The 11,849-nt window shown below is 36.9% G+C and overlaps 2 protein-coding genes across 3 annotated transcripts in view; one reads left to right on the top strand and one right to left on the bottom strand.

Annotated features, from left to right (window-relative positions):
• ANGPT2 (angiopoietin 2) overlaps positions 1-11,789 on the top strand; it is a 108,417-nt gene extending 96,628 nt beyond the window's left edge. For both annotated transcript variants that reach the window (XM_088136844.1, XM_007433960.4), the window contains exons 5-9: positions 1,439-1,569; positions 3,618-3,719; positions 4,962-5,128; positions 7,850-7,980; positions 10,733-11,789. In XM_088136844.1, coding sequence (XP_087992970.1) covers positions 1,439-1,569; positions 3,618-3,719; positions 4,962-5,128; positions 7,850-7,980; positions 10,733-10,893 — 692 coding nt within the window. In that variant the 3' untranslated portion in view covers positions 10,894-11,789. The remainder of the gene's footprint in view (positions 1-1,438; positions 1,570-3,617; positions 3,720-4,961; positions 5,129-7,849; positions 7,981-10,732) is intronic.
• MCPH1 (microcephalin 1) overlaps positions 1-11,849 on the bottom strand; it is a 122,985-nt gene that overhangs the window by 77,277 nt on the left and 33,859 nt on the right. The gene's annotated exons all lie outside the window — the stretch shown is intronic.

Here is an 11,849-nt window from a genome sequence, read left to right as displayed (position 1 = left end):
CTTCTTTCTTAATATAAAGCCTAATTATAACAGGTTTTTATTGATTTAGGAAAGTTTTATTCCGTACCTATTCCCTAGCCACATATTGGGAATAAAGAAAGGATTAAGAGTGGCCAAACCACCCTGAGTTTGGCGCCGATGTTAAATCTTGGGAGTCCACTTCTATGTGTGGGTGTTAAACCTCATACCGTACTAATATGGAAAATAGTAAACCAGTGGGTCATTCAGAGAGACAGAACAAACTCTGACACTGTGAGAATGTAACCATGGAGGACTGAATTCTGCCAAATACAATTCTGTGTGTTCTCCAGTATCAGAATTAAAATAATTGTTTGAAGAGTCAAAGCTGATTCTTTCTAGCTTTGTGAATTTTGCTGTTTCAGCACCTCTTCGAAATAAAATATTTCCTCACCAAAAAGAAATGCTATTTGAGGGCAATTAATTTACTGCTGAGCTAATTAAATACTAATCGGTGTAGACACTGCATGTGGGTCCAAAATTGAATAAGAGGGAGTTATCAACAGATGTAGGGCATCTGTAAGTCTGCTCCATTATAGAAACCTTAAAAAATGAAATCCAAATAGCCAGCTGGGACTAAGCATGTTCATTAGTGGCAGGGATATCTTCAGAATATAGTAAAAATAGACATAACAAACAGGCAGAACAGTGTGATCAAAGTTCTGTCTGTTTTTTACATGTGTCACGCATATGACATGCATAACAAGCAGGCAGAGCTTTGATTATACTGTCATGGTTACCATCTTGACTTTTTTTAACCCTACCCTGTGGACACTCCTGCTTAGTAGGCAAGGAATGGTGGAGAGCTGATTTGGGGCAGGGGAGATGGGGAACAGGGGAGCAGAATAGAATGAAATATTCTGAAAGAAGGTAGGTCTGATTAAATGACAATCTGAACAAGAACTTTCCACACTTTACCACTTAGTTGAGGGTCTGACTTGTGTTTACAAGTATTCCACAATCAATTCATAAGATATTTGTTTTCTTTAAGGAAGTTGATTCTGCCCTATTAGTCTTACAGCTTAAAAATAGTCTTAGAGAACTTCTGAAACTAATGTTTTTGCTGATGTTATCTCTTAAGTAGTGCACAAACAAGTAAACAAACCATGTTGGCTTCAGCGCCAATGTGGAAAAAAAATATCCTGAACATTTGCCAGTGTCAAGAGGGCTAAGTTCTAACTATCAAAGAAGTATGGAAAAACAATTAAATGACTGGAAGCAACCTTGTATTGTAAGGAAACTAGATTTATGGATCTTACTTAAACAGTAAACAGTTTGAAAAGGCTGGAATAAATGGTGTGCAATGGTGGAAAGGGGGCAGGTGGAAAAAATGGTATATAGATCAGATCTACAACATGACTAAATGTAAGAGATTTTTTACGACAGCTCTGTTAATATGTTTTTGAATTTTGCTTTTTAGCATCCAAGAATGCCTTGGTCACTGGAAAAGAACAGATCAGTTTCAAAGACTGCTCAGAAGCATTCAAAATGGGGTTTACAGCAAGTGGTATTTACACATTAATTATATCTAATACAGGAGAAGAAAAAAAGGTATTATATTCTCTTGGTTGCATTTATCAGAATGGGGAACTCTTTCAGTATCAGAAATATTTTTATATAAGTTAAAAAACTTAACCACTCAACTTTCAAGGTTAGAAAAAGGAAGCAATAGCTTTCTATCTTCATGGGAAAGCTATGCAGAATCTTACTCTCAGGTTAACAGAAGATATTGCAAACTAGCTTAAGTCCAGTTCTGATCAGAGATGCTATCTTTAGTATATACTAGAATATGTCAACCGTATGCATTTCAAAGTATAATTGGGTTTCTATATTAGTACTAGGCTTCTATATATTTTTAAAAAACTGTCTCAAAGTGGGGTCAGTGTTAGGCCAACAATTAGGCAGGATGATTGATGGTACAATTTTTATTCCCAGACCTGCTACACGGAGTACAATGATTATAGTGTTTAGACTGCCACCACTCTCTGTCTTATTTGCAGAAGTTTAATGGATTATCCCAGCCTAGGAGTGTAATCCATCAATTACTATTACCGCTTAGCCTTCATTAATTTTGATGCAACTTGCCTGGAGTCCCACATAATACTCCTGGAAAACTGAAGTTCTGCAGAAACAGTCCTAGTGGATTTCATTCTGCCTATGGAAACACCAGAATTACTGTCATTACCTTTTTAGGGAAAATATTGATGACCTTTTTGTGAGACCGGGATTTACAGTGCTATTGATGTTGTTTTATATTATATTTTGGGCAGAGAAACAAAATTGCCTTTTATTTGCCAGACTGTGGCTGTTTATGTTTTGATCTTTTCCTGTCAATGCACACTCTGGCCTCTCAAGGGACTTATAAACACTGCAGCACAATGTACGTTACTAATCTTGTTTTCTTCCCCCTGCAAGCTTTCGTTAGGAAGCGCAATGCAAAGCTGACATTCTTACTTTCTTATTGAAGATATACTACTGTGCTATTGTTAGCATCATCTTGCTTTTCCTATTTCTTAAATTACAAAATAATGGCTAAATACCTGGTCTTTTTGTATGAAACTCAGGAAGAAATATATATGGTGTAACATGAGTTTGTTCTTGAAATAGTTGGCCTGCATGCCCTTCATAAATACCTCAAGATGCAGAAGCTGTTAGCTCTGTGGGGTGGAGGATTATTGTTGAGAGACACAACCCAAGATCTCATTGGTCATTCCCCCCCCCCCCCCAGTTCAGGCTTCTTTCTCATGTTTAGTGGACCACATTTATACATTATATTAAAGTGCTACTCTGAGCAGTTTGATATCTTAGTGAATGTAATAGCTGTTTCAGATCATTTACAGTAAATACAGGAGACCCTCTTGCACTTTTCAGTTCTCAGTTAAGCCCTTTCATAGTCAAACAATTCAGTCTTCTTTAGATAACCAAAGAACCTTATTAAGCATAACCCCTTAAACATTTTGTTAGAATTTCTAAAGACAGTGCTATGCTTTATATGCCATTATATTTCTAATGGAAACCTTAATTATACAGGTTTTTGCCAACGAATGCTGTTTTTTAGTTTTCGGCTCGTAGGTATCCCCCAAAGCAACCAGAAAAAGATTTCAAAAACAAAAACAGAAGTGTTTTGGAAACCAAACTTGGCAGTGAAATACAGGATCTGCTTGATGGAGAGCTAGACAGCACTCACAGTCACTTCAGGAACATGTTTTCATTATATGTGCTCATATAAACAGACATAATACTACAGATCCTGACACAAAGCTAGAGATAATGCTTAGAAAGTTTCCTAATACTGCTCAAAGCGAACACAGAGGGAAACCTGATTGCTTGTTTACATGCGAGTAGTGGTGGAATACACAGCCATACTTCTCCATGTCAGTGCTGTTTCTCTGCACAATGCATTATACTCTTTAGTACATACTCATTATCACCTCTTACATGACGATGGGACCTGTATTTTTATATCACATAGGAAATAAAAAAATATATGAGCAAGCAAATTTTGCCTCCCATAAATAGGCAGAGTTTTGTAAACTCTTTAATCTTAAATGGGAGAAAATGAATTAAGTAATAATTTCTATACCTGTTTGTACTGACAGACATACTGTGATATGGAGACAGCTGGAGGAGGCTGGACGATTATTCAGCAACGTTTAGATGGCAGTGTAGATTTTGACCGAACATGGGCCGAATATAAAATGGTAAGCAAAACAACATGATGAACTCAGTGAACTCTGAATACACTTCTGAGCATTCTTGATTAGACTCTTAATATAGAGTCTAATCAAGCTCTTGTTGTTCTAAATGACATAGTCTCACTCTGATCAATTTGTAATTTTAAATATTTTCCGGCATTAATATCCAAGAACCTTTTCACTGAAGAAGTCAGAAAATTAAACCTACAGCCTTTTGCTTGTTCGGCCGTGGCCTGTACTGTTGAGCTAGAATGTGAAAGATAAACAGTGCTTCATAGAGATAAATATTGTGTTCACCCATTATTCTGGGCTGTGAATCTCAGAATTCTGGCATTTACCCTAGGATGGGTTTTCTTTGAATGAGGTCACAGAGATCTAGCAGCATTTTACAGTATTTGCATTTATTTACAAATATATATTTGAGAAATATGTACATGGAGCCCAATCTACCTCATATACCAATGCCCAACAGATGTTGCTTCCCTTTCAGATTTGTAGAGGAATCATTAATGCTATAGGATTCATACACTGATATCCTCAGTGCTTCTTCTCTTGCTTCCATGGTTGTCCGCAATGGACTGTCTGTTTGTTTGTTTGTTTTTAATTTGAATATAGGCCTGACTTCCCCTCCTGCTTCTACCTACTTGGATAAACATGGCTGAGTTTACCTACCCATGCTCTGGGCTTTCTTTGTTATTGGACATCCCTTGATTACTATCACCTGATTTTTACAGGCTATTAATAATCTTTTGTCAAGATGTATTGTCTCAAAGAATGTCATCTGATGATACAGCAAGCTTAAAACTTTGCAGTAACAAAATTGGAAGAATCCAAAGAATCATCTCAACCATCTCCTTCCTACTTACAACTCTGCTTTCTTTCCCTAAAACTTGAGTAGTATTACCTGTTAATGGAGGAAAATACACAAGGCAATTGTGTTCTAAAAGGAAGTATATAACTTGTATATAGATTGTCTATTAACACAGCAATGTTTAATTTACAATTATTTTTTTAAAACATGGATGATCTTTTTTTATGGCAATTTCCCCCCAGAGCTAACAAATAAATGGTTCCACTTGGTTTTCCCATTTCTAAATCTGTGCTTGTTCAAGTCCACTTTTCCAAAATGGAGAAATTCAGAAGGCTTCATGCAATTATGATGACTTATTATTTTTTTTCAAAGGTGTGAAGTGCTGACCTCAAAATGAAACAAAACTAATATATTTAATTATCTAATCTGAATTACAGGGATTTGGAAACCCTTCTGGAGAATACTGGCTAGGAAATGAATTGGTTTTTCAGCTAACCAACCAGAAGCAGTATGTTCTGAAAATACAATTAAAAGACTGGGAAGGAAATGAGGCATATTCCTTATATGAGCATTTTTCCTTAGCAAGTGAAGAACTAAAATACAGGTAAGTCAACACAGAAAAGAATGCAAAGTTGTTCTTCCATGACATTAATTACTTAATGCATTAATGCCATTTGCATGCCATACTTGTGCACATAGAACTGGGAAGGAAGGTCAGCTGTTTTTTGAAAAATGTATTAAACAGACCTATCTCCTATCCCATTCCTCTACTCAGGGCCTGGCACGATTATTTGTTTTAAGAAAAGTTGGAGTAGAGTATGCATTTTATCTGGTCCTCAGTCACTGGCGCATAATTTTCCAAACAATACTGATCAGTGATCACTATTCTGAAAAGCGCTTTAAGAAATTAACTTTTGCATTTATATCAACCAATGATTTAGAATATTATAATAATGTTAGTAGGTGTGCTGTGAATCTCAGCTATCATGAATAAATATAGCTATAATTCTTGTGTATTTACATACTAAATTAGCACAGTTTCAGGAAGATTAGACTGGAAACAAGAACACAGCTACCCATCATCACTAATGAGCAATTCCCTTTGCACCCCCCCCAAGAAATAGTATGTATTCTCCTTATTACGTTTTATGCTGTCAATTTTTTTAAAAAAATCTTACTACCTGCTTTCTGTCCTCAGACAGAATTTAGGGGGAGGGGAGGAGAATCCATGAAATCTCAGAAAAAAAACTATTTACTTCCTCTTTCTGAAAACACTGAAAGACACATAAACAAATATATTAGCAGACATACAGGTAGTCCTCGCTTAATGAGCACAACTGGGACTGGAATCTCAACAGTTGAGTGAAGCGGTCATTAAGTGAGATGCCCATGTGACTGCTTCGCTCAACGACTGCAATCCGGGCACTCCCATTTGCGGTTGTTAAGCAGACAGAGCAAAAGAGCTGCCTGCTGAAGGATATCAGCTCCTCACAAAGCTAAAATCCTCATGGTAGGCAGCCCTTTTGCTCTCAAATGTTCCTACAACCCATCAAAGGGTTTCCCCTCCCCTTCATGCATGGGGCTGGAGGAACAGAGCTCAGATCTCAGGATTTGAGTCCCGTTCCTGAAGACCAGATAAGGATTTCAGCTCCTCTCTGTGCATGGAAGGAAAATCCTTTGTGGGCTGGAGGGATGGAGCTCAAAGCTTCAGGATTTGAGCTCTGTTCCTGAATACTGCAGAAGGATTTCAGCTCCCCTCCTCCTCATTGACTTTCTGGGAAGCCAGCAGAGAAGATTGCAAATGGTGATCACATGATTGTGGGGTGCTTGCCAAGCGCCCGAAATGCAGCCACGTGGCCATGTGGGGGGAAGTTTTATGACGGCTAGAAGTTGTAAACACCCTTTCTGAGGCCGTCATAACTTCAAACCATCATTATACGAATGGTCATTAAGCAAGGGCTACTTGTACTCTATGTTAAATCAGTTTATTTTTAAAAAGCAGTTTATTAGTTTTGCATCATTAAAAATTACCAAAATCTACTTACAAAATCATCTAGGAAGAGAGCAGCTAACTTACAAGCAGTCCTGAGCTCCTTGAATGCCAACCAAAGGGAATGAGAATAATTTGGGAGCACAATGAGCAAGAAGAGTCCTATTGGCAGAAGCTAGTTCACAAATGAGTCTCCAAAGGGGACTGCCTCAAAGCTGGTGCAAGAAAGAAATAGACCCAAGATCCCTTTTCTTCACCGAGGAAGGCCTAAAGATTTGATTTGATCAGAATTCCCCTCTGTTGGCGCTAGAAGTGGAATATGTAATTCCCACTTTCCCCAGTGGAACTAATGGGGTGAGAATAGCATCAATAAAGGAAAAGAAAATATTGTCATTACAGAAACCTTTTGTCCTGCAAAGAATCTTTATCTTTAATTCCCCCCTCCCCTGCCTCCAACTCCAAGCAAGTTTAGGGTTAGGATTACTCTATTAAGCTTTTAACTGCAATACCATACAGACGTTGGAGGTCCTTTATGACTGGGAAGCAAAATCATTTTTACTGCAACCCAACTATTTCCTCATTTGGAAATAGTTGAGTTATATAACAGAGTTTATGTTGACAAAGACAACCATTACAAAAGAGGTTATTATCCCAATCCCTTTATAATATTAAAAATAATTTCTATGCATGCATATGTAAATATACTTCCTTCTGAAATGCATCCAAGTCTCCCTGCTCCTAGTCCAGCACCTTAACACTCCATTCCACTTGTTGTCATATGTGTGTGCGCGCGCACCCACATACACCCCCCCCTTCCCAAGTATATATTGAACCCAAGTGGCCCTAAGTGGAAAAACCAAAAAACATGGGTCACTGATTCAACCCACTCTTCTTTGCTTTCACCTCTGTATGAATTCTAAAATGATAAAGGATTGGTATCATTATATAAAGAGGAGCAAACCAGAATGAATAATAAAAGTCTTTATCAGTAATTTCTTATATAAAGATTTCAAAGTATTTTCATGTATAGTACATGCCACTTCTCACATACAGATTTCTGGAGTATAAGCAACTGATTAAGACTTACTACCTCTATTTATTATTTTTGTTATTTTAAAGCTAATTCAACAATTCAGCAGCAAACATATTAATCTTTTTCAGAACAACATATGCTGTTGACAAAAAGTCCCTGGCATACTCTCCAAAAGGCAAATCGTAGGTTGTTAACCGGAGAAGGGAACAGGATACTTCTTGGAAAATATTTCCTCTCTACTGAAAATCCATTGCAACTACTTCAGCCTGTAAAAATTTGTTTCCCAATTTGCTTTTCTACAGAATCAACCTTAAAGGACTTACAGGTACAGCCGGCAAAATAAGCAGCATCAGTCAACCAGGAAATGGGTTTAGCACAAAGGATGTAGACAACGACAAATGCATCTGCAAATGTTCACAAATGTTAACAGGAGGTAAGAGCAGCATTTTCTGTTCTCTTCCTATTCTCACACTCTTCCTATTTCTATTGGCACTTTATCTATCCATAAAGTAAAAAACAGATAAATTTGTTTATGCCAGCTGTTATAATAAAGTTGAAAAATCACAATGAGTTGTATAAATAAACCAAAGCAAGTCTAGCAGGATATTATACTAGCAAGTTGCAGGGACAGGCCTGGTTAGTACTTAGATGGGAGGCTACCAGGGAATACCAGGACTTTAGGATAGACTGGGAAGCTGAAAAACTTCCTAGAAGAAGCAGTTGCAAACCACTTCTGTACCATGCAAAGAAAACTACACAGATGTGACCATGAAGACACCAGGAGTTGAGCTCAACCTGGAGACTTTATGTTTGGACCAGCTCCAAACATTGTAACTGTAAAAGTCTCTTTTCAGTATCTTCTCTGGAACAGCAGAGAAAATCTAAAAGGAAGAAGATAGAGGAGGAGGCAAGCATAGTCCAGTCAGTGCTTTTTTCACCTTTTGTACCAGTGGAAGACTATAATCACAGCATGAGACCATGAACTGGAAACTCAGGATGGCAAAGTGCCCACGTCCATCACTCACACCATTCTGAGAATGCCATCTAAATTACAGAGATGGTTCAGGAAATTGGTGAGAATTTAATCAGGCTTGGAAGATTTCAGAATTAACACACTGGCCCTGGCTCCATGAGTTAACCCCCTTAATGAGATCCATTAAAGCCCACAAAGGCATTATTTCATTAGCATTAACATCAACATCAGCCACTGAACGAAATGCAATGAAAAATTAAACAGATTTGCTTGGGAAAAGTGAGAATAACAATGTAATCCAGGAAAGTACAGAAGTTGTAGGGTGCCCTCTATCCATGTTTACTCCACAGAATTTCTATTGAAGAGTTACAGCCAAATATATTTACTGATGGGTATGTAGTACCTCAAAGATTAGTAGCAGTATACCTCTGAATAGTAGTTGCTGGAGAACCACAATAGTTATACTGTTTTTCCTCTGTGAGGCTTTCATTTTGGAATAGGTTGCTGTTGGAATTGAGGGATGTCCCCTTCTTATTAGTTTAAAAGGACTCTGAAGAGCTATCTATTCACCCAAGGCATTTAGTTTTTAGTTTGGGTGGTTATTTAAAAAAAAATTGCACACATACTTTCTAATGTTTGTGTGTTTATACTGTGAATCCTTACAGAATAATTTGGGAGTGGGTGGCATATAGCTTTGTAAAAATGAAAATAAAAAAATTTGGCCGGTGAGCTTCCCATAGCAGTTTGGATGACTGCAATGGGAAACAGGATGCTGGGGTAGATAGGCATTTGATCTAATCTAGAAGATTGCATTTTATATTTTAACAAGGAACTAAGCTATATTTATAAAACTGTAGAGGGTGCTATTATGGATAACAACAACAACAACAACAACAGACTATAACTCTAATATGACAGAGCATTTTTTTCTTCTAATAATTTTTAATGTAGATTTTTTATATTATCCAGGAATTACTGTATACAAATCAACTATCTAGTTTGGTGTAGTGGTTAAGGTACCAGGCTAGAAACTGGGAGACCATGAGTTCTAGTCCTGTCTTAGGCACAAAGCCAGCTGGGTGACCTTGGGGCAATCACTCTCAGCCCTGGGAAGGAGGCCATGGCAAACCACTTCTGAAAAAACCTTGGCAAGAAAACTGCAGGGACTCGTCCAGGCAGTTGCCAGGAGTCAACACTGACTCAAAGGCACCAAAAAAGAAAAAGAGAAAAACGACAGACTGAATTACCACCATTCCTCATTATGAAGGATATATGCAACTCTGAGAACTTTGTGTCAGTTGCAGGCTTCCAGGTTGCCCAAACAAATAGGTAAAGCAATATGATCCACTGACATTTCATAAGGGGTGTCTAAGTATCTGTCATCTTCTGGTTGTCCCTTCTTGACTGAGGGAAACAATCCTTAATGGGTTGTGGGAATGGCACCCAATTCTAGAACACCTTCCTATAGGAGGGTTTTTTTTATTGCCCTCCACTTTGAAACTTTAATGAAATGTTTCATTTTTCTTTAAATGTTCATGATATTTATAGAGATAACATTGCTTTTTTCCTGAGCTTTGAAAGTATTTTTTTACATTTTATTATAAGCTTCTTTGAAAAAAAATTCAAGAGAGTAATATTTATATATATATACACTCACACACATATTTATAAAAGAAAGAAACTAGTGATAATTGATTTGTCCTAATGATTTTCACAGAACTGTCTTTCTCTGGGATTTAGGCCATAGATGGAATCACTGCAGATTTAATTTGGACCCCTACTAATGATAGACATATTATGTTTTAAAGAATGTTCAACTTTGGGGGCCTGTAAACATCCACTCTGCTGAATCAGCTCAGTGCTCACACACAATGGGGCATTGTGCCCATCCAATGTAGCTCATTTGAGGCATAAGTGGTAAACAAGGATCAAGGTGGCTTCCAGAATACCAAACACTGGCTTTGAGAGTTGCCTCTTTCATGAGGGATTTCCTGTTTAGCGCTCTAAAGGAGTTACTGTCAGAAGGGTGCTCTGAATTAGCATTTGGAAGTTGAACCTTAGGTTGAAGCGTGAGGTGAAAATATTGAAAATATGTCGATTATGTGTGAATATTCTAATTAACTGCTTTAAAAACGAAGTTGTATGTCTAATTTACGATATAAAAATAGAGTGAATCTATTCCCCTTTCATGGTTCCTTTTATTTTTATACAGGATGGTGGTTTGATGCATGCGGGCCTTCCAATCTAAATGGTCTATACTATCCACTGCGACAGAACACAAACAAATTTAAAGGCATTAAATGGTACTACTGGAAAGGAGCAGGCTATTCTCTCAAAGCCACAACTATGATGATCCGTCCATCAGATTTCTAAAAAAGTTCATACTTTTATGTTGGAAAATTATGTTGAAATAATTTTAACATACTTTATTTGAGAAGTATGTAAAACCATGGATGCTCCATGACCAATTTTCCTGTCTGGACAATTTACATATGCATCCTACAGGAATCAGTGTTTCTAGTCCTGATTTCAGCATTGCTGAATTTCATCACAGTTCAGAGTCATGCAAGAAGAAATAACTAATGCAATAATGATTTTAAAAAGAGAATATTAGAAGGATTCTGCAGAAGCTTAAGAACTTTGTTTTCATGAACATTTATGAAGTTTGTGCATAACTGGAACTGTGAAATATATCTAGATTATCTAAAATTTCTTCAGCCTTAAATGTTACTTTATATCTTAACATTGAACTCCAATGGCTACCTTAAAAAGAGCACTGCTTTGTAAACTATACCGTATCTTATTCTTATTTCATGCTGTTCCTTGTAATTATGTAAATAATATTTTGTAATTAATGCCTATATCCAGATTCTTGCCTTTAGTAATCACACATTCAAGGATATTTGGTAACACATATCAGTATATTTAATAAGGCTGTATAAAAATATTTCTATATTTTCATGACTTTTTAAAAATCCAATACTGAGTATATAACAGACCACTATTTTTATACCTTACATATCAGATGTTTGTATCAGTATTTTAAAGCTCAAAATATTCTTGCAATTTACAGAACTCTGTATGTGAACTCAGTATAATGTATAAGAAAATTGGACTATTGTTCTTTATTGTTCCTTTCTGTTAAAACAATACCTGTTAATTACAGTTTCTCAGTATTTTGGACACCTTAGGAAGATCTGCTTCTGTTTACTCTAGTTGAAAGAGAAGCTACTGATTAAAAGATTGAAAGGGTGCACATCTTTTGAGGAACATTCATCTGGGACCGGTTGAGGGAGATACAGTTCCCTATCAATATTCTCCATTGCATA

Source organism: Python bivittatus, unplaced genomic scaffold (genome assembly GCF_059951505.1).
Source record: "Python bivittatus isolate LINGU-HERP-01145 unplaced genomic scaffold, Pbiv_v1 ctg000020_np1212, whole genome shotgun sequence".
Lineage (NCBI taxonomy): Eukaryota > Metazoa > Chordata > Lepidosauria > Squamata > Pythonidae > Python > Python bivittatus.
Note: the sequence above shows the minus strand (reverse complement) of the source record. Positions and strands in the feature narration are given on the sequence as shown.